The 24,704-nt window shown below is 41.2% G+C and overlaps 1 protein-coding gene across 1 annotated transcript in view; it reads right to left on the reverse strand.

Annotated features, from left to right (window-relative positions):
- Positions 1-24,704, reverse strand: part of LOC124554738 (F-BAR domain only protein 2-like) — a 280,178-nt gene that overhangs the window by 136,373 nt on the left and 119,101 nt on the right. Inside the window, exons 8-9 of the mRNA XM_047128385.1 lie at positions 10,399-10,498; positions 9,971-10,134 (exon numbers count right to left, since the gene is read on the reverse strand). Of these exons, the coding sequence (XP_046984341.1) occupies positions 9,971-10,134; positions 10,399-10,498 (264 nt within the window). The remainder of the gene's footprint in view (positions 1-9,970; positions 10,135-10,398; positions 10,499-24,704) is intronic.

Raw genomic sequence — 24,704 nt, forward strand, 5'->3', positions numbered from 1 at the left:
TTAAGAAGATATGTTTTTAATTCTTAGAAAGGAAACAGAAAAGATTTTTCAATCTGTTATAAAACAAAACACAAATACAGGCATTACATACTTACACCAACTTTGTAAAACCCTTTTGTAAAATGTCTTATTCTATATGGGAGCTCAAAAACTGATTTGCCAAAAGCATTCTGCTCAATGTTGTTGTTGTTGTTGTTGTTGTTGGTGGTGGTGGTGGTGGTGGTGGTGGTGGCAGTTGCTTTTGTTCTTAGGGCACTGAACAATATGGTTGTTACAAATGTCAGATGGATGTAGTTGAAATGTATAAAACTTATGGCTTTTAGTCTGATTTTTTAGTGTGTTTCTCGGTGGTTTGCTTTTCCTTTTTTGTCTCTATGGTTGGCCAACCACTGTCACACTCTGTGTGATTTTAATTCCTTTTGTCTGGTATCTGTCTAAGTCTTTCTTGTCCTGTGTCGTCAGTCGTCTTTTCCATTGTTCCTTTTTATTCTGTGTGGGTGTTTGAAATTTTGGAACAAGGGACCGATGACCGTAGCAGTCTGGTCCCTTTAATCCCCCAAACCAACCAGGTTGCTGGGTATCCCAACATGGCCAGGGGTCCACACAAAGACCACAGAGCGGCCCCAACGGGCAAGAGTATGGAGGGACTCCTGGACAGCCATCACCAGACGAGAGCGAGGGAAACACTGGTCGATAGCTCGTAAACTGCTCAGGGAGTCGCTACAGATAATGAAGGACTCACCTGGGCAGGAGCGGATATATTCTAGGGCACGAAAGATGGCAACCAGCTCAGCAGTGAAAACACTGCAGCCAGCCGGCAATGAATGTTGTTTGTAGTGGTCCCCTAGAGTCAGGGCATAACCGACACCACCAGCAACCATTGAACCGTCAGTGTATACAACGCCAGAGCCCTGATACATGGCAAGGATGGAAAAAAAAGCGGCTGCGGAAGGCCTCCAGAGGGACTGAGTCCTTCGGGCCCTGTGCCAATTCGAGCCGAAGGCAAGGTAGAGGCACACACCACGGGGGTGTACGCAGAGGGGCCCGGAAAGGAGGTGGAAGAGGGAAAACCCCAAGCCCGGAGAGAAGCTCTCTGACGCTGACTGCGATCATACAATCCGACCGGGGCCGACGTTCTGGGAGATGGACGACCGACTGTGGGAACAGAAGACAATAGTTAGGATGCCCGGGCAAGCTACAAACATGCGTAGCATAAGCGACCAGTAAACATTGGCACCAGAACTGCAGTGGAGGGACACCTGCCTCCACAAGTATGCTGTCCACAGGGCTGGTCTGGAAAGCACCAGTGGCAAGTCGAATCCCGCCGTTAAGGATTGGGTCCAGCACCCGCAACGCAGATGGGGATGCTGAACCATAAGCCAGGCTCCCATAATCCAGACGGGACTGGATTAACGCCTGGTAGAGCTGTAAGAGGGTAGATCGGTCGGCGCCCCAGCTGGTGTGACTCAAGCATCGCAGAGCATTAAGATGCCGCCAACACATCTGTTTAAGCTGCCGAATATGTGGGAGCCAAGTCAACCGGGCATCAAAAACCACACCCAAAAAACGATGTGTCTCCACCACAGCAAGAAGTTCGCTGACAAGATAAAGCCGCGGCTCAGGGTGAACTGTTCGTCGCCGGCAGAAATGCCTAACACAGGTCTTGGCGGCCGAAAACTGGAAGCCATGCGCTACAGCCCAAGACTGCGCCTTGCGGATAGCACCCTGCAGCTGACGTTCAGCAGCTGCAATGCCAGTGGAGCTATAGTAAAGGCAGAAGTAGTCAGCATATAAGGAAGCCGAGGCAGATGTTCCCAAAGCCGCAGCGAGTCCGTTAATTGCAATTAAAAACAGGCACACACTTAAAACAGACACCTGCAGTACCCCATTCTCCTGAACTTGGGAGGAACTATGGGAGGCCGCGACTTGCATGCGGAAGGTACGATGCAACAGAAAATTTCGTATGACAATCGGCAGCGGACCCCGAAGACCCCAATCATGAAGTGTAGAGAGGGTGTGATGGCGCCATGTCGTATTGTATGCCTTCCGCATGTCAGAAAAAGACAGCGATGAGGTGCTGACGGCGGGCAAAGGCCGTACGGACGGCTGACTCCAGGTTCACCGGATTGTTGGCGGCAGAGCGGCCTTTACGGAACCCACCTTGAGATGGAGCCAGGAGGCCCCAAGACTCGAGTACCCAACTCAATCGCCGGCTCACCATCTGTTCGAGCAAACTTAAGAACATTGGTGAGGCTAATGGGGCGGTAGCTGTCCACCTCCAAAGGGTTCTTGCCAGGTTTCAAAATGGGGATAACAATGCTTTCCCACCATTGCGACAGGAAGTCACCCTTGACCCAGAGACGGTTGTAAAGGTCGAGGAGGCGTAGCTGGCAGTCCACTGAAAGGTGTTTCAGAATCTGACAGTGGACGCGAACTGGCCCAGGAGCTGTATCATGGCAAGCGGCTAGGGCACTGTGAAATTCCCACTCACTGAATGGAACATTGTAGGATTCAGGATGGTGGGTGCAAAATGAAAGGCTCCGACGTTCCATCTGCTCTTTAATGGAGCGGGAGGCCAGTGAGTAATTCGCAGAAGTGGAACTCAGAGCAAAATACTCTGCCAAGCGGTTTGCAATTACGTCAGAGTCAGTACAAACTGCTCCATTCAGTGAGAGCGCAGGGTCCGATAGCCATAGAGGCGTCTAATCTTGGCCCAGACCTGCGACAGAGAGACATGGAGGCCAATGGTGGAGACATATCGTTCCCAGCACTCCTGCCTGTGTTGGCGAATGAGGTGGCGGGCCCCCACATGGAGCGGTTTAAAGGCGATAAGGTTTTCGAAAGATGTATGCCGCTTGTGACGCTGGAGCGCCCGCCGGTGATCTTTAATCGCCTCAGCGATCTCAGGCAACCACCAAGGCACAGTCCTCCACCGAGGGGACCCACAAGAACGGGGACTGGCAGATTCTGCGGCAGTAACGACGCCAGTGGTGACTGAGTGAACCATCGCATCAATGGCTTCATTAGAAAGAGGCGCAATAGCGGCCATGGAGGAGAACAAGTCCCAGTCAGCCTTATTCATAGCCCATCTGCAAGGGCGCCCAGAAGAGTGACGCTGTGGCAGTGACAGAAAGATCGGAAAGTGGTCACTACCACACAGGTCATCACGCACACTCCACTGGACAGACGGTAAGAGGCTACGGCTGCAGGTCGAAAAGTCGATGGCTGAATACGTGCCATGCGCCACACTCAAATGTGCGAAGGCACCATCATTTAAAATGGAAAGGTAGAGCTGTGTCAATACATGCTCAATGGAGGTGCCTCGACCTGTTGCCACTGACCCACCCCACAGAGGGTTATGGGCGTTGAAGTCGCCGAGTAACAGAAAAGCTGGCGGCAATTGGGCTATCAGCGCAGCCAGGACATGCTATGGGACATCACCGTGCGGTGGAAGATAAAGACTGCAGATAGTAACAGCCTGTGGTGTCCACACCCGAACAGCGACAGCCTCTAAAGGTGTTTGTAGAGGAACAGACTTGCTGTGAAGGGAGTGAAGGACATAGATGCAGACACCACCAGAGACCCTTTCATAAACTGCCCGGTTCTTATAATAACCCCGATAGCCATGGAGGGCTGGAGTTCGCATTGCCAGAAACCAAGTTTCTTGAAGAGCAAAGGGTGGAGGCTGAGAAGGTGTCGGAGCTCAGCAAGATGGTGGAAGAAACCGCTGCAGTTTCACTGGAGCATGATATTGTCCATGGCTGAGAAAGGCGTGAAGGGGCTGGGGAGGCGGATTACGCTGCTGTGTCCGACTGAGCACATGTGCAAGTGCTATCCATCGTGTCCGAGGGACTGGCGAGATCAAGGTCCTCAGCAGATGCCAGAACCTCCACCTTGTCCTCAGATGCAGAGCTCGAAGGTTGCAGTGAGGTGGGTGCCACCGCAAGTTCCTTTGGCTTACAGCTCTTCTTCTTTGATTTCTCACGCTGCCCCTTGGGTTTCATTCGCTGGGAGGGCTTCACCAATTCAGTCTCCGGACGGAGGAGGATTGCGAAGCCCTAAGACCAGCTGATTGTGGGCACTTATGCCACTGTCGGTCATCAGCCTTCCTGCTTGTTGAAACCTGGGAAGGGAGGGACCCAAGGGACCCCTTGCGAGCGTGAGAAGCCGAAGAAGTTGGACACTTCTCCGGCTTAGAAGCGGGGACGGAGGTCCCCAATGTGTGTGTGTGTGTGTGTGTGTGTGTGTGTGTGTGTGTGTGTGTGTGTGTGTGTGTGTGTGTTGGGGGGGGGGGGGGGGGGGGGTTGCTCCCGAGGTAGGTGGCACAGGAGCAACAGGGGGGATAGTGCTGCCCCCCCCCCCCCCCCCCCCAGGGGCAAGGGGGCATGTGGAGTCGTACGGCTCTGTGATCTGGCTAGAATGTGCTGAACTGATGGGGCTAACATGGTTGTCGTTTCAGCAGCATAGGAGGAAGTCACGTGCACAGGATGTAGTCGTTCATATTTTCGCTTGGCCTCAGGATAGGTCAGTCGGTCCAGGGTCTTATTTTCCATGTTTTTGCGCTCTTCCTCTAAGATCCTGCGGTCTGGCGAGCAAGATGAATTATGCTCTCCGTAGTTGACACAGATGGGAGGCGGGGCAGATGGAGTATCGGGATGTGATGGGCATCCGCAATCTCGACATGTGAGGCTGGAAGTGCAGCGGGAAGACATGTGGCCGAACTTTCAGCACTTAAAGCACCGCATCGGGGGAGGGATATAGGGCTTGATGTCACATTGGTAGACCATCACCTTGACCTTCTCTGGTAATGCATCACCCTCGAAGGCCAAGATGAAGGCACCGGTAGCAACCTGATTGTCCCTCGAACCCCGATGAATGCGCCGGACGAAATGAACACCTCGACACTAAGTTGGCGCGCAGCTCATCATCAGACTGCAAAAGTAGGTCACTATGGAAAATAATACCCTGGACCATATTTAAACTCTTATGTGGTGTGATGGTAACACTAACATCCCCCAACTTGTCACAAGCAAGTAACCTGCGTGACTGGACAGAGGATGCCGTTTTTATCGAAACTGACCCAGAGCGCATTTTGGACAAGCCCTCCACCTCCGCAAACTTGTCCTGTAAATGCACTACAAAGAACTTAGGTTTCACAGATACAAAGGATTCCCTATCAGCTCTGGTACAGACGAGATACCTGGGCGAATACGTTTCACTTTCATTCATTGCCTTTCGTTCCTCCCATGGTGTGGCCAGGGAAGGGAACGATTTGGGGTCATAAACATTAGCTTTAAAATGAGCCCTCGAATGCTTAGAGACTGCTGGTGGCTGGTCACCAGCAAGAGATGATGTGCCACGCTTCATTGCGTGTCGTTCACCCTGATGCCACCTACTCTGACCAAGGGCCCTTCCCATGGGCGCCACCCAGCCACAGCAAGGGTCACCTGGCAGGATGGCCATTGCCGGGAGTCCTGATGCCCCAGGGAGATGGGCATCTACTCCTTGGCATACATGGGGAGTAAATGGCGCAGGCATCAGCATAGCGATCCCTGTGTTGCCAGGGGGCTACAAGCAACAGGGTACATGGCGGCCCCACCACAACGGACTGGCTACCGTGCTGGATTTTAGGTGACATATAGTCCATGGTTGCTGTCAGTGCAGAAAGTGGCATTGCACATTGCATGGCGGAAAGTGCATGCAGGAACGTATCCATGCCCAAGAGATGGAGAGCAGGCAGGACTGCAATGCAACAAAGAATAAGCTGGCGAAAGTTCTCAACGTAAGATACAAACCCAGCAAAAATTCCATTCACTCTACCTCATTTTCACTCATATTCACCAGCCCTCTCTGTACCACAAACTGCTAAAATAGTTGATAGTTTAAACAGAGTGAAGGCTAAAACAAACACCTCAGAAAGTGAGACAGGGTGATTACTTACAAGATGTTTGATAAGCTACCTACCTTGATGATACATTAAAATCTCCTAGTAATTTGAAAATCAGATAATGCATTTCACGAAACATTAAAACTTTTACCCCATTTTTCTTTAGCTCTGAAAAACAGATAGTACATCAGCTGACAAACTGGTCTCCACCCTGTTGTCTGAATATACACTAAAATACTACAAAGCATACCAAAAAGCTATACACCTCAAGTACTTCACATCAGTGGATCCTCTCACTTGGAAATGAATCTATACACGTCCCATATGAAGACGTGTCAACCCCTTAGTGGTTGATGCAACACGTATGTCCCACTAAAGTAATACACAGTTGAGTGGTTAGGTATCGACGTCCCTTACCTGTCTGGTGCTGCCATCTGGTGAGATGCTTTCAGAACTTCAAGAAGAATACTACAAACCATGGGGTAGACACACAGAACACAGTGAGACATCAAGTAAGGTGCCATGTGTTTATGGCTGGCAAGGTGCACATGTTTTGTGAAAATCAAATAATATCACCTTCTTCTTTGTTCCAAGAAAGTTTGAAGTTAGTAATTCTGTTTCCTCACACACGGAAAACATTGTTTTGAAACATTACAGCACTCCTCATCAAATTTGTTGGTTTCTACATGGTTTGTAGTTAATGGAATGTACATGTCCCAGCAAACTCCGTAAAAGGTAGAAAACCTTTGCATTTTATATGACAAGGACACCTTCCATTTCATGTTTCTCCTTTATTGCCATGAGAATAAATGTGTTTTAGTACTGACTTCTTATTATTTCCTCCAGATTTATCACCCAGATTAAGTCAAACAAAAATTTAACTGTAGTATTCCACAGCTGCAATGAAAACATGAACCCAGTTACATTCATGTGACATGTATCCCATCTTGCTGATTTTCAAAATCTGTCAACCTAAAGTTTTCTTATTATTAAAAGTGCAATGCTGATATGGAAGAAGGCAGCTTGTTATTCATCAACCCCACCCACTTATCTTTTCAATGATCCATCACAGAGTATGAATATCTTTTGTAAACTGAATACTAATGCGTGATGAGTAGAAAGCACAGAACAGCAAAGGTTGTCTCCCTGGTTAGATTCATCAGTGTTGATGCATAACTGTGGAGCTGATTTAAGACACTGCATGAAATATTTTAAAATATTATCTGGTGTACACACTCTTGTATATCCTATTAGAGCCAGTAGCAACCAGGACAGAACTTCGGTTTAAGATTATATACAGACTGACATTTGTTCTACACCAACTGCTGCAAGGTCCTTTTGCACAAATTCCAAGTGTTGTTTCTCATTTGTGAATGCCATTTCAATGGGTAGTCACTCTCTCTCAAACAGAATACCAATATTTGATAATTAAATAAAAATTTTCACATCCAACAAACCACGAGGCTTAGTTAATCTTGTATAAGTCCGCTCATCATGGGCTTTAGGCCACTGACTGTGATACCAAATACAGTGACCTTTAGAAACCTTCCTTGTGGGCAGTATTATTCTCCTATTCAAAATCTTCTCATAGTGTTCTGCACATCTGTGTCCCACAATCATGTTACCAGTAATGGTTTGCCATCTTCTGAACCCACACTGAAAGTGTGGTGTCTGAATTCATGAACCAAGACAAGATGGCAGTGCACCACCTGTTCAAAGATGTTTCTTGCACTGTTAGCAATGGCTATAATATAATAACACTAATGGACAAACTAGGAAATCTGTTCTCATATCTACATCTTACAAAGCAGTTTTTAAGCTGCTTTAAAATCAGAAAACTGTTAAGCTTCATGTAAAGCTTTTTAAGAAACTGATAAAATTCTATTTTTCATGGAACACCATTTGCTGGAAATACTTTTATTGTTTTCGTTATCTTTCATATAGCATCAGAATATTCCCTTGGACCCTGTCCTTTGCACAGAATTTATGCAAACATCGAAATATTTTCAAGTTTAATCACACTGAACTGGGGTCACCATGTCCACTGTGGCTACTTGTGGCTGTTGTAAACAGAAGGAAAAGAAGAACAACAGTCTGGCCTAAAGAGTTTCTTGATATGATGAGAGTCCAAAAACCACACCACAGATTTATTTCTGAACGACAAACATAACCAAGTTCTCTTATAAAACTCATGCACCTGTGATGTATCCAGATGTTCCTTCAGTTCCTAAACCAATTTCTAATGATCCTGTCACTTGTTCAATATCAAAAGCCATTGAAACGTACACTGTTGACTCAGAAATGCAAGAAGATAATGCATTTTCATCTCTTTAACAATTCAGACTGACCACCAACATGCTGAAGACATAATAAATGCTGCTGAGCTATGTGACATCTTATTGGACCTGGTAGTAAAAAGGCACAACTATTTTGTTGAAGGCTTACAAAATCCTTTGTTTGTACTGTGTACAGCAACCTCACACTTTTGGCATAGACACAAGGAATTCCCGAAGTTCTCTGCAATGGGTGGCATTATTTGCTGGAGTATAGACATCAAACATCGTGAGTGTGTAACACAACACTGAAGATTCATGACTGTTAATTCATTCACATAAGACTAATCTTCAGACAATATTACTATCTCCAGAAACATATGCATCACTATTTGCTGGATATTCTGCCAGACTTGAAGAGACATACAACAGCATGTCACTACTTCTTGAAAAAACACTCACTATGAATGCAACCGGTGTAGCTGTGGTCGTTTGAAAGAATTCACTCTTGGGAATAAAAACAAGGTACTCAAGTACAACTGTTTTATATGCAAGTAGAACAGTAAAGATAAAAACACCACTACGCAATGAATATACAGTTGATCAGAGAGAGAGAGAGAGAGAGAGAGAGAGAGAGAGAGAGAGAGAGAGAGAGAGAGTGCAGCCAAAATGTACCACTGATTGATCATGACAAGGATATCGTGCTCCATCTTCATTTGATGCTGGAACTCATAAATTTCGTAATGGCTCTGGACAAAGACTTAGATACCTTTTAATATCTGTGAAAGAAGTTTCAAGAGTTACTCAATGCAAAAGTGGAAGGAGGTGTTATGACAAGACCACAAATAAGGAAGGTGATTGCTGACAGCTACTTCCCAGACTTAAAATTAGGTACTGAAAGATATCAATAGATGGCATTCAAGTCAGTTTAGTCATATTCCTTACAGATCATAAATCTTCTGACTCTGTGGATGTCATGTACAAGTTTACTGGAAAATAAAAACAACTGGGTTGCAACATGTACTTCAAAGTTCATCTCTTCAACTCTTATGTTGATTCCTACCTAAATTATATGTCTCTCTAAACTCTTGAAGTTAGTGGGGATTTTCTTTCTGTTACAGCTTCCACAATATTTTAATACTTTATCCTGAGTATTCATTCCTCTCTTTCTTCCCAACAAAGACGTAGCTTTGAAATTTTGAAAGTACTTATTTTCTATGTTAGTGGCAGTTTTGTTTCCATAAAACTTATGCTCCTAAATGTTGAAAAATGTTCTACATTCATCTTTAAAGATATTGTTTACCACAACTTCCTATGTTAAAAAACAAAGATGTGACTATATTGTCTTCAAGAATTTCAACAATTACTCATAGGTACTAAAAGTCAGTGACATTCAAAACAATTGCAGTGCCAGTCAAAGCTGCAGTCCTGTTAAACTTAGATGTCGAACATTAACTTAGAACACATACATAATGAAAGATCCTTAAGGCAAGAGTAAAGCAATACACTAAGCGGTTCTGTGTCAAATATGTATTAATTTAGGCCTGGAAAGCCATAGAAGGTATATACATAACATAAACATAGTGCATAGACATAACAAAACAAGAAGTGGCATGAATAGGCTTAGACAGCACTGTAATGAAGGTATTATTATGCACTCTTAAGACACATGGTGATGAATAATCAGTCCACATATCTAAACCTTTAACTAATTCTGCCATACATCATTAATTACACATCTAACATTTAGGTACCATAGCTCATATGTGGAGAATTTCAGGAAAATATATTCTTGCTCTAAATAACTCACCTGAATCAGTGTCTGAGCTCGAATAAAAGCTCCCTTTATCATTTTCCCAAGGATCCGGTTTAGGTTTGATACAGTAGCCCTCCTCATCCACTTCGGGAGTTGGTGTCTCTGACTTCCTATTGTCATCCTTGTCTTCCCTGGAAGCATCAAGACTTCCATTCTTTCTGAAGAGTTGAACAACAAAGACTTTAGTCTCTAGAGATAGTATCAGTCCATTTTTATAAATAAAATTTTGAGACTTCTGACTTAAGTATAAACTACCCTTAAATGGAATGGAAACAAGTTTCTTCAATGTAGCCACAAAGCATATATTATTTTAACAATTTAGGAAAATTGAATCAAGGGTTGTCCCATGTATCATGTGTTTTTAAGGTGATATGACACTCTACTATGTGAATTTCCTACCTGAATGATTAATAGTTACTCACACATCTGACTTTTCTTCTTTACTACTAGTGTTATCCATGCCATCTTTCTTCTTTTTCGCTTTCTTTTCCTTACGCTTCTCACGCCTGCTTCTTAAAAACCCTGCAAATCACACATAATTCTGTAATATTTTACATCGATTAACAAAACTCTACTGTGCATTTCTTATTATAATTGCTAACTGGGAAGCTACTAAATGCTAATATTTAGACAGGCTATCAAAAAATGTTCACTTTGTGCACTCCTGAAGAGGCAACTACATAACTACTAAAAAATTACAACTAATTCAGAACACTGCAGTAATTATGTGAGCTGTATATCAGTGATAATGGAAAAGAACCTTTGGACGACATATTTACTGGCTGTTGTGTCAAATGGTGTTGGTCCCACTTGAAAACTTCACGCAATATTACCCAAATTATGAAAAAGAACCAATATATAGATATTTGAGTATGTAACTGTTTTTCAGCCTTATGTGGCCATTACCTACTTTTCAGTCATCACATAAATGGCAATTAATATTTGGTTTAAATCAAAACAAAACAAAAACTAGTACATGCTGCCAACAAATTAATGAACTTGCCCTTTCACTACGATGTATACTTTTTGGTTAAAAATATTCCATTTCACTTCGCCGTCTAGACTGACACCAGTTGAATCAGTGCTACGATGCTGGCAGCACGAATGTCAAAACAATGCAGCAGCTCTAAACAAACCACATTTTTTTATTGTACCTACGGCAACACTAGCCATGGTGCCCATTTTCAGAAAAGAATGCAGTACAATTGTAAGTCAAGTGAATTTGCAGTTTTTTCGGTAGTGATTGATGACAATGTACACAGGATATGGAATGAAGTGCATGTATGCATGCTAGACAGGGAAACAAAAGTCTGACAAGACTGCAATTTCACCTTAAAAGAAGTGACGTACAATAAATGAAAATATTTAAGAAAACAAATGAGTACCCAAAATATACTAAGAAAACAAATTAGAATATTGTAACCAGACAATGTGGAGCATAAAGAAAACCACATATATATAACTAAAAGTAAAGCTGCTACAAAAAACGTCCACAAAAGTACTTGTGGCAGTGTCACATTGCAGAATGGACATTGAATACACGTGACATTGATTGAACTGTTTCCAGCCAAGCAGTGGCTAATTCTACTTCAAACCTCATTATGCAATCAATGTAAATAATGTGACATTTTAAATGATGTAGAAATCTTTGTAAGTATGGTGAAGTGCAAATGACCCCGAGTTTTTACTCATGACAGATCAAATTAGTTTAGCACTCACTATTTGCAATGAAAACCACTGAAAATTTTAAATAGACATTTCTTTGAACAGAGACACCAATGCATAAGTAGCAAATGTCAGCCATTTATACAGAGTGAACAAAAAATCCATCTACAAACTTAAGAGGTGGTAGTATGAGCCAAAAATCAGAAAAAAGTACAATAAACGTGGTCTCAAAAAAGCGTAACTTAAGAACTATGAGCACATGCTCATCTTTGCTACTGTGAAAAACATCTCTTGTACTGGATAAATGTTGACAGTTCTTAAAGAATGCTTATTAGAGGCCATGTTTACTATCCTCCCCCCCCCCCCCCCCCCCCCCCACTTTTGGCCCATACTACCACTGCAAAATTTTGTTGGAGGAGTTCTGGTTCACTCTTAAAGAAATATGCTTTCTTATGACAAACAGAATTACATTTTGCTATTGTGCTGTGCAAATTTTCTGGTGAACAGTTCACATTACCTTGCTCTACGCGAGGACAATAAGAAATATGTAGGCCACAACAAAAATGCAGGAATAAGTTGATTCAGCATAACTATAATTATAGTTCAATGTCACATTTGGCCAACAGCCAGTAAATCTTACTTTATTTCCCTTTAATACATGTCTGGCTACAAAAATCCTATAGGTTTCTGACAGCCTATTCTTCCTCTAAAGACAAGAGCTATCATCAGGAAACAATAGTACAGAAGGATGTAAGTAATTTTAGAACCAAGCAAGTAAAAAATTTCCTGTTTCTTTGAGTCTAAATAAGGTTATACACCAGTAGTGCAGTAAATGCACATAAAATGTCTAGCAAGCTCACAAAACTAATTACTTTGCAGTGTTTACTATGAATGCAAAGACTAGATTTTCAGAAGTTCATACAAATAATAAATGCTGACACACACAAAAAAAACAGTTAACACTTCTTTCTACTACAGCAAAACAGGCAGCATTTGTGTAAAGTTCTGCTATGACTGAGTGATACAATCACCATTTGCGTGGAAAGCTCATTACTTCAGCATAATATTCTTTGATTTTACAAAAGCATTATGCAGAAGTCTGATACTTAATTTCTTAGCTGAATGTGGCTAAGCAAGTGCATAGAGGGAGTGAACAAGAACAGAAACCTGTGGTCCAGGATGAGAGACTAGAATAGGGTGATCGAGTTGGAGAGTCGCCTGCACATTTTTCCACGCATTTGGTCAGCAAGAAAAAAGAAAGAAATACAATAAATCCTTAGATTATTGTAAACAAAATTAAGAAAGATAAAAAATATACAAAAATAATTACAGTTTCAAATGACAGCAATCCAATTAATCACAGGCAAATTATACTATGTTATAAACTAATATGATAAGCTCTAACGATAAAAGAAAATTGCAACACATCCCGCCAACATTTAGGTAAGAACAGATGCCAGGAGTTTTGGAATGATGGATTAGCTGACACACATATTCTCATAGTACACTTATTGAAGAGTCAGTGGTAAAGTGTGCAATGGTAAAAAGAGGAAAGAAAACCCTTTGCTTAATTGACTCATTTAAAAGATAAGAGCACTAGAAAATACCACTTAAAAATGATAATCTTATTACAACAAATGAGAAAGAAATCAACATTATTTCTGTCACCACTAAAAGTTTAAATATAAATACTTATCTTAAATTTCAAATGTGTTACTGCATGCAGCAATCATGTGAAGGAATATTGTTGACAAAGATACAAAAGCTTAATAATGTTAAAAAGGAAGTTTTAATATATGTCAATTACAAACTAAATGTAGCAAGCTCAAACATATAACAATACTTCCACTGCATCACACTAACAGCCAAATATTTAAATGAAATAAACATAGTTCAACACCGAAAGTGAAGAGTGCACTATTTTAAATTTACTACAGCAAACAAAAACAAAAAACTGAAAACTTTAAATTTCCTCCAATATCTAATTTTTTCCTATTACCTTTACACTTTTCTAATTGAATGGCTGAATAAGTAACATTTTCCATACCCAGAATTAACAGAACAATTGTCAAATACGAACTGCATTCATGTCAAGCAACCAAATGAAAATCTTACCTCCCATCCCTCACCTAAATTCAGATATAATCAATTCTTTTTCAGTGAGATGTGTCTTAGACATGTAGCTATTCATTTCAACAGAACACAAGAGTTATCAAACAAAAGAAAATGAACCTCTGATGCTTTATATACAGGACAGGCAAAACAAAACTGACCCAGAAAATATTTTGTACATCTTAAGATAGCACCCAAAACCCAACTTCCATGTTAAGGTCTCCTCCCCTCCCGGATGTGGATAATGTAAGTAGTTCGGGTCACCTACTTTAAGTTGCACAAAATTTTTCTATGCCAGTTTTATTTTGTCCACCCTATAGTTTGTACTGAACAGCAACCTTGTGAATGTCTCCTAATAAATCACTTTTTTTCCAATTATCTGACACTTCTCCACTGCAGTGAGATGGAAAAAGTATATGTCTATATATGCTTCTAAATACTCACCAGCATCCTGCACATGTTGTCTTCCTTAATACAAAATATTCTCTGTTTTGTTTTTAAAATATGTCAGAGCATATTAGTAACTTCTTACCAGCCAAAGTAACTGCACTTCAGTTGGAGAAGCTATAGTTTCAAAAAGGATGCTTCACTGAACTAAACAAATGAAAAATTGAATAAGTGCTTGTGTTCTGCATTTTAAATGTCACAAAAAATTATTTCCACAGTTTTTACACATGTCCTGTTGCAATGACACAGGAGCAAATGTTCATCACACAGCACACATAAATCATTTGTTTCTAAGGTTTAAAGCAACAATAGTTGTCAGAGCCTTAAGCAACATAACCTCCAATTAACCTTTGCCATAATGGCTAGCTGTAAACCTTTTAAGCTCCATACACCAATGTGATGAATACTGTACACAGTATAGCTTACAGCAACTAAATTCAGTCTGCGCACTCCCCACCTAATCCACCAGACTACTATAACTGATGACATACTTTTTTCAAATTTTTCCAGCTGTTATAAATGCTAGTTATATGAGTTAGACATATTGGCAAACATCTGAGTATATTTTGTGCGTGCATAAAAATTCCTATCACCCAAACATTAAACTTATTGACAGCAGAAAACACTTTAAAGCCTTTAAAATCCTGGCTGGCGTGCCAAAACACTAACTGCTAACTAAGAAAACAGATTTTAACCATTCTTTCTTCTAAAACTTGATTACTTAATACATTTGACTACCTTGGTGGACTTCCCAATGCATACCAACTAGAATTTAATTTGTTGATTGTATAAATTAGGTCTCAAGATAATGCACTACTCTGCTGCTGTATTTTAATGGCTCAATGTCTATACTTGCACTCCCACAAGTATTACACAAATAATTCCACCAACACAATACTGTACTGTACTGTAATAGATGAAGGGTAAACAACATTTGAAGTAATGGGGCTACACTTGATAGCCAAAATTTTCCTCTTTTTGTAAACTAACATACTACCAGTGGGTGATCAACTTCGAAGAGTCAACTACATAGCCTCTTGTTTACTAACTGAAGTTATTTGCTTAATGTCACCTAAAAGCATAGTTTCCTTACTAACACATTATAATGACCTAAATCAGGATTGTGATGTTCTACAATACAAAATGCTTAGAGAAACTCATTTCTTACAGGGTCTGCATAACGAAAAATAAGGCTGAACTTAAGCATTACAAAAACATAGATTTGCACATACCAACAAGAGTAGCTTGGTGAAGGCGTACATAAACCAAAATTTTATAGATGAGTGTGCTATGAAAAAGAAACCAGAGTGTAAAACTGAAAGCTGTTGCTATAATTACTAAATTATGTGATTTATTGAGCAAATTAAGAAGAAGCAAGCACAGTCCCACCAACAACCAAGATCAGCATACCAAAGCAACAAGCAAACCAAAGCATACAAAAGCAGGATCCTATTAGGGTGACAGGCTGAGAGATTACACTTTGATCCTCGCAAAGGGTTCCGTGCTAGCGAAGTTGCATTCCCAGTGGGAGGAACCCCGGCCCCAGTCGTTGGGCTCGTGGGAGCTGAGGTGGGAAGACTCCCACCCTCAGGGTTCCCACTGCTTCCTGCAAACATACAACATGCCAAGTTGCCAAATCTACTGGTGATGTTTTTATGTACTATTCACACTGTTTGTTCTGATCATCTAATGGAAAAGATCACTACTTTTAATTGGGAAACTGATCAAGTATAGCAAGGAAAATGTGATGTAATGAATCCTCAGCATTTAACAGTTTTTTATGTTGTTTGCATCAACTGCTTAAAAATTCACCACTGAAGTGCACATGCAAAAACAAACACGCATTAACCACTCCCCCCCCCCCCCCCAAACACACACACACACACACACACACACACACACACACACACACACACACACACACACAGTGCTGCTTCAACCACTCTAAAGGGAGAACTAATCTTGTGTTACCTCAAAAATCAAGATAATATTGAATGGAACATAAAGACAAAAAGGAAGTAAGTTTTGAAGTATAGCTTCATTGGGTATCTTTCATAACATGATAATTCTTTGCTAACAATAAAAAAAAGAAACACCACGAAAGGCAACTGCCAGCTCTGCGATCAGGCCAAGAGGAATATGCAGTACTAACCTGCTGCCATGTTATCTTCTGCCATATGGTGTCATTTGAATGCAATATGGAGGGGCATGGGGTCAGGACATCATTCTATCTGCCACTGTCAAGCTTTCCAGACCATGGAACCCCTACATTTCATTCAGGTAGGGTGTCAATTGGATTCACAAGGCTGAATCCATCCTATTCCAATTGTTCCATTAAGGAAATAATCCTGGAAGCACCAGGAATTGACCCCGAGTCCTTTGTGTGCCAGTCAAACATACTGATTGCACAGCTACAGAGGCCGACTGATATTGAAAACAAAATACAAATATCTGACAATGTGTGATCCATTACATGTTGGGCATGCAATTGCAGAAACTATTTCTTCAGCTGATATTTCGGCCATATCTTTCAGCCATTTTCAAACAGTAAGGAAACCTTGCTGACTGTTTTAATTATTGTCCACACAGATTCCTGAGCCATGTGATGCAGATCTTTGAACACATCCTTGACAAAAGTATTTGTAAGATAGCTCAAATCAAAAGGGATCAAGCCAGATTTGCACAAAATTGGGTCACAACTGATTAATCCAAGTTGCACAGATGCTGGTTGAAAAATACTGCAAAAAGAACAAGCCACAGCACCTTGCTTTTCTACACCTATAAAAGTCTTTCAATCAGATATCACATTATCCAAGAAGGTTAATGCTTCAAGGACATGGCATTCCAGAGCACCTTAACAGGGTATGGCTTTTGTATGTTGAAGCAAAAAGCTACATTCATGTAGCTGCAGGCAAATCCAGTGACTTTCACATCACAGTATGAGTCTACTGGCTTGGCCTTATCACCACTGCTGTTCATTCTTGCGATGGGCACTGTCACATCAGACCTGCATACGACACTAGATGGGATCTTCTCTACGCTGATGTCATGTTGACTGCGGAGGACAAGTTTGATCTCCAGTGCCAAACAAGTGTGGAACAACCGGCTTGCACAATATGGCCTATGGCTCAACAATGAGACAACTAAGTACATGACATCAGATCCATGAGAAGTTGAGCCACCAAACCTTGAGAGGGAAGTTCCACCAACAGCATCAAAATTCAAGCATTTCATTTCTACAATCTCTATCAATGGCCAACTTACAGAGAAGGTCAATGCTAGGACGCAGACAGCTTGGATAAAGTGGTGAACGACAAGATGAGTCACCTGCAATCATCAGCTTAAGTATGATCTGAAGTCATAGCTCTAGTGGACTGTCATCTATCCTACTCTCTATGGCACCAAGTGTTGGCCAGCTACAAAAGAGGCCAACGACTAGGGGTCATGCTTACATGGACAAGCAGCATCAATCAACTGGATCAAGTTTCAAACGATACTCTCAGGAAATGTTTTGTGGTTGTACTGTTCCAGAAGAAAACATGAGAAAGCCATCTGTGTTGGCTTGCACATGCACTGCATGTAAAGGGTGATACTACTGTACAGACAACATACACATTGGGAAGTCGCAGGAAAGAGAGCCAAGGGATGACAAATCGATGGACTGACACACTGCACAACAACCTGAATGCTGTAAGTCTTCATCCAGACATGGCTCACGATTGAACAAAATGGAGACACCAAAAATCCACTCAGCAGAGCCTGCCACCAGGCAGTACAAACACTAAAGAAAAAGAAGAAGAGACCTTCCCGCCATATTTCAAGTGATACGAAAGACATAGTAAGCTCACTCAGAAGATGGCCGAAAGGTATACAGCTAAAATGTCTGATGAAGAAAGAGCTTCTGTCATTAGGCACTTTAAAGCAAGTGGATCATTCATTGTGCCACTAAAACATAAAAATGCAGATTTGACATTGTGTTCATAAAAAATAGTTCTTGTGGTGCAGCAAGTGGAGTGTTCTCCAAGCATCAGTGAAATCTTGATTAGAGGGTGTTTCAATGTTCACTGACTTACAGTTTAGAATTAGAACAATCTAAGTCTGACAAATAAGAAATACTACATGGCATGTTTCAAAATGCAGTTAAAAATGATGGGATGCTTGTGACCTCTGCTTTATCTTCTGTAAGTTCAAATGGCTCTGAGCACTATGGGACTTAGCTTCTGAGGTCATCAGTCCCCTAGAACTTAGAACTACTTAAACCTAACTAACCTAAGGACATCACACACATCCATGCTCGAGGCAGGATTCGAACCTGCGACCGTAGCGGTCGCGCGGTTCCAGTCTGCAGCGTCTAGAACCGCTCGGCCCTTCTGTAAGTGGTAATCTGCCAATTCGTTTGAACATAATAGGTAATAGTGAAGTGTATGCCCACTGTACTGTGTGTCAAGTGGATTTAAGTAACTGAAAACCAGATGGACAAAATCTTGATTCTTAGTTTTCCCTCAGCAAAATAATCACAGCACTCTTTTTTCCTCATCCTTTCAATACTAATACATGTTCATTATGGTACCCTACCTTTCTTATAGCCCAGGTCTTGTGCACTGTATACCTTTTTCTGGGCAGCCTGAATTGAAGAACTCTAAGAAAATCCACAATGAAATCACATGGGGAGTAGAACACTAGCACAGATGTGAAAGGAAAACATTCTGGTACCTGTAATTTTTTCACTTCTACACTCTCCTTGGTCAAAGCATTCAGAACAATTTACATACAGCAGAATAAAAGTACACTTTTATCAGTCATATAGTTAGTGCCAATCAAAAGCAAAATAATTTTCCACATTAAATAGCACTCGAGCAGCACATAAATAGTCCATACTTTAAGCAAAACATACAAACAAAAACAAAAAATTACAATATGAATTCAATGAACAAAAACAGAATTGTTAGATTGCCAACAAGGACATACCGTGTCAAGCAAAACACACACACACACACACACACACACACACACACACACATTTCCTTTCTTTAGTTCTGCTTGGTAATGAAAAGATATGGCTAAAAATACAATCTACCATAGAAGTTTATGCAAATACTGCTAGTCTCATTGCCTGTAATATGAAGTGAGCTACAGCAAATTTATTAGTGAAGTTAGTGTTGGCAACTTGGTGGAGGTATTCTAGGAAATACCACTTAAAAAACAACAAAATCTACAATTAATACATTAATCATGTCACAGCAATACTCCCTGGTGTTCAACAACACAAGGTGTGTCGAGTTTGTTCCAATTTTTCAGTTACATACAGTTCATGTATCAAATCACATATTACCTAGTACTAAGAGCTTTTCAGCCTGCCAGATACCCTATGAACATCCTACAATGAAATAGTTTTATTAGTATTCATTTCTTCCACACGAATATGGCAGTTAACATTTTTTTCTTTTCTTTTTCGATGAAAGCAGAGTTACAGTATCAACAGCAGTAATCTGTGCCATTAGCCATGGTGGTTCGTAAAACTCCGTCTTAGCATATAATGTCTGTAGTTCATCTGCAAAAATTCCCCTGGAAGCATCAGTTTCAGTGCTCAGAATATGACAATGGCTAACCACATTCACTGGGACCTTGTTCTTGGACAGCTCTGTGCGAGGGTCCACACTCTACTACTCAATATATAAATGCTAATATGGAACGCTATTTTTTTCTCTCAATGATTATGTTGATTTGGAGGGTGGGATAATGGGGGGAGGGAGGGCAGGGATGTGTCTTGGCCTCTTCTAAAATATTAAAAAATCATGTAATATAATAACAAAAATTTTGACCAAAAGTCAAAAACCTGTGCAAAATTTATTAAAGAATGTGACAGAACAAGTTAATCTGTATGTCTGTCATGAAAATCGATCAGTAAATGTATGTGGTTACAGGTAATTAGGCATGCAACATTAATAAAACTCCATACTGAAAGTATTTAACACCAACAAAATTCATAATACTGCTATAACATGTGGCAAATTATTTCAACATGATGAAAATAATGATACTGGAAGGCTGTGAAAGGCCATTTACATTACTGTGGATTGTGGTTATCAACTCTCAACTAAATTCACCAGTAATGTCATCCACCAACAGTCAGCCCTGATGAACTTTAAGCATAACAATAGGATGCAGCAGTGTCCTGGGTGAAGAACGAATACTGGAACAAGTAAAGATAATAACCATTAGAGCTGTACTGAAGCAATCATATGGCTCTAGCACAGCTACCAAAGCTGTGTTTACAAGATGCTGCAGTCACTGACAGTCTTAAGTATCAACTAAGGTATTTTGATGTTTGGATAAGCATCTCTTAACCCATTCTTTCAAAAACCTTCACAATATTCAAATGGGAAGCTGTCGATGCTCTTCATCCATCAGTTGTTTCAGCTGGAACTTGAAAGCAGCTACTTCATTAACTAGCTTCACTTTAATATCTGCTATGTTTGGAATCAAAATCAGCTGTACATTTTCCAGGTAACTTGGAAGCAGCGAGAGTACTGACTGGAGGGGCAAGTATATTAAATTTTTGCTTGCTTCCTCAACTGATGTCTTGCTCTGGCCTTCAGTTGGCAGGAAACTGGCAAAAATAGGAAGCCTTCAGTCAAATAGCATATCTGCTTCCTACAACACCATAGCAAAGTAGCAGCAAGAAATTAGTTATTGAAGCAAGATGGGTATGTGGTAGTTGGGTGAATCAAAAACATCATTGTGGCACAAACCATATTAGTGATACTACTACTTTACGATGCCACTTGGTAAAAATGACCCTGTAACAACACTGCGTGTTACAGTCGTGAGCCAAGGGAAAGGCTTTTTCCTGTACGCAAAAGAAATCTCATACCTTGCCCGGTTAGTTCTTGGACTCATCCTTTTCCACCATCAGTTATTCTGACCACTCAGTGTCTGCACTCTTGGTGAGGCCCTAGCTCTCCATTCCCTTGGAACAGCCCTGGTAACCACTCACAACACAACTGAGGTGTATACTGGTTCACAGACAGATAAATAAGGCAAACTGTTGCAAAGTTTCTCAGTGATGTTCTTCCATGGAGATTGGAGAGAATTTCTGCCATTTTTATGTGCCTGTCATCAACACAATGCCATAAATATACAATGAGCGGTTACTTTAACTCCTTTCATTAGATGTCAACAACAAGCTGTTAACTCTCTTCCATAAAATGACTAACAATTATTTGTACAAATAATGTCATGGGGCATACTCTGCATCTTGTAGTTAAACAAGGCAAGGGGCATAGTGTCCACTCAACAACGCTACCAATGAGTTAGCACATGTGGGAAACCAATGGCAGATGTTTTTTCTGACCAGTTACATAGAGAGAAAGTTATGCAAATTTTTATTAGATACCGGATCTCAGGCATCTGTGGTAAGCAAGGGCACCATTGATAAAGTGAAATTAAATCTGCCATACTGGGCATTACGCGGCATAGAAGGGGATCTTGTAGATTCTCTCGGTTCAATGGTAGTACGTTTCCAAGTGGGGGAAGGTAACTTCTGAGATGACATACAAGTTTTTCCTGTAGTTGGCAATGGTGACTAAGTCATTCTCGGTTTAGATTTTCTGGGTCCATATCGCACCAGAGTTGACTTGAAATGGTGTCAGTAGAACAGAACAGAGCATTGTTTCACTTTAACTCTATGGCTGGAATACTGTTACTGTCACAAGGCTCACCTCTCAGCCAGATGCAGCCCCTAAACTGCTTACAGGATCCCTTGAAGTCAACTCACGGGATATAGTACCGAAAGGTACCACAATGATAAGATGGGCTGAGGTGGGAGCTGATCTGCCAGTAAATTCTCTGTGCATTGTAGAATCTTTATCTGACAATGAAGAACTGGACAAGGTGGGTTGTTCTGCACATCCTAGTTTATTCTATGTACAGGAAATTTAAGGGAGCAAAGTAATGACGCTGAGCACTGATAACCTTGGGCATAAGAAGGTACAGCTATCACATGATAGCTCGATAGCTAATTGAGAAAGAACTAGATTCAGACAAATTGGGCAGGGATTTCACTTTAAATTACAGAACACCAGGACAGTGCCAATTTGACTGCACTGAGAAATAAAGCACCACATCTAGAAGTGAAAGACACTGAGGAACATAGAGAGATTTTTAAAAGAATGCATTGTGTTATTTGATCCTCCTGGCCCACTGCTTGCTACGCCACTAGCTCAGAATCATATTCCCACTGTAAATGAAGCACCTGCTTATTCGAAACCATATCATGCTCCTCAAATGTTCACAACTTTTAAGAGTCAATAGCTGCAAGACAGAATCATGAAAGTAATAGCCCTTTGTCAGCATCTGTCGACACTGTACTGGGAGGGGGGGGGGGGGGGGGGGGGGGGGGGGGGGGGGGGGGGGCAAATCACCAGATGGCAGAAAAGTACATTAGTTCTGTGGTGATTGTAGTACGTAAATCAAAGAAAACAGAAACATTAAATAATCTGGTCCAGTGTCAAAATTTTACAACTATGTACCTACGAAATGGACACTATCAGTCAACAGATGGCGCATGAAGGCTGGCCAAAGACAGCATTCAAACCCCCTTCTGGTAATTACCAATATCGCTACATGCCTTTTAGGGCGAAAAATGCACCAGCTTCTTTCCAGCAATTTTTACGTAGTGTGTTGTGAAATTAAAACCGAAGCAATGTATGGGGTATTTAGATGATATAATTGTACTGGTATTCTACGGATCAGAGGGTGGAATGTCATATCCCTTAATGGGGCAGGTATGTTATAAAATTTAAAAAGGGAAATGGATAGGTTAAAGCTAGATGTAGTGGGAATTCGTGAAGTTTGGTGGCAGGAGGAACAGGACTTCTGGTCACATGAATACAGGGCTATAAATACAAAATCAAATAACTGTAATGTAGGAGTAGGTTTAATAATGAATAAAAAATAGGAACACAGATAAGCTACTACAAATAGCATAGTGAACCCATTATTGTAGCCAAGACAGACACGAAGCCCATGCCTACCACAGTATTACAAGTCTATATGCCAACAAGTTCTGCAGACGATGAAGAGATTGAAGAAATGTATGATGTGATAAAAGAAATTATTCAGATAGTTAAGGGAGACAAAAATTAAGTAGTCATGGGGGGCTGGAGTTCGACAGGAAAAGAAAGACAAGTAGTAGGTGAACAGGGACTGGGTGTAAGGAATGAAAGAGGAAGCCGCCTGCTAGAATTTTGCACAGAGCATAACTTACTCATGGCTAATACTTTGTTTGTGAATCGTGAAAGTAGGTTGTATACATGGAAGAGGCCCTGATATACCGGAAGGTTTCAGATTGATTATATTATCGTAAGACAGAAATTTTGGAACCAGGTTTTAAATTGTAAGACATTTCCAGGGGCAGATGTGGGCTCTGTGACCACAAGCTATTGGTTATGAGCTGTAGATTAAAACTAAAGAAACTGCAAAAAGGTGGGAATTTAAGGCGATGGAACCTAGATGAACTGAAAGAACCAGAGGTTGTACAGAGTTTCAGAGACAATTGACAAGGACGGGGCAAAGAAATACAGGAGAAGAAGAAGAAGAAGAAGAAGAAGAAGAAGACTGGGTAGCTTTGAGAGATGAAATGGTGAAGGCAGCAGAGGATCAAGTAGGTAAAAAGACAAGAGGTAGTAGAAATCCTTGGGTAACAGAAGACATATTGAATTTATTTGATGAAAGGAGAAAATATAAAAATGCAGTAAATGAAGCAAGCAAAAAAGAATACGAACATCTGAAAAATGAGATTGACAGGAAATGCAAAATGGCTAAGCAGGGATGGCTACAGCACAAATGTAAGGATGTAGAAGCATGTATCACTAGGGGGCCAAGATAGATATTGCCAACAGGAAAATTATAGAGACCATCAGAGAAAAGAGAACCACTTGTATGTGCATCAGTAACCCAGGTGGGCAACCAGTTCGCAAAGAAGGGAAGACAGAAAGATGGAATGAGTATATAGAGGGTCTACACAAGGGCGACGTACTTGAGGGCAATATTACTGAAATGGAAGATGTAGAAGAAGATGAAATGGGAGATATGATACTGCGTGAATAGCTTGACAGAGCACTGAAAGACCTAAGTCCAAACAAGGCCGCGGGAGTAGACAATATTCCATTATAGCTTCTGATAGTCTTGGGAGAGCCAGTCCTGACAAAACTCTACCATCTCGTGATCAAGATGTATAAGACAGGCGAAACACCTTAAAACTTCAAGAAGAATATAATAATTCCAATTCCACAGAACGCAAATGTTGATAGGTGTGAAAATTACCAAACTATCAGTTTAATATGCCACGGCTGAAAAATACTAACATGAATTCTTTACAGACGAATGGAAAAACTGGTAGAAGCTGACCTCAGGGAAGATCAGTTTGGATTCCATAGAAATTTCGAACACCTCAGGCAATACTGACCCTACAACTTACCTTAGAAAACAGATTAAGGAAAGA

The sequence above is a fragment of the Schistocerca americana genome, chromosome X (genome assembly GCF_021461395.2).
Source record: "Schistocerca americana isolate TAMUIC-IGC-003095 chromosome X, iqSchAmer2.1, whole genome shotgun sequence".
Classification (NCBI taxonomy): domain Eukaryota; kingdom Metazoa; phylum Arthropoda; class Insecta; order Orthoptera; family Acrididae; genus Schistocerca; species Schistocerca americana.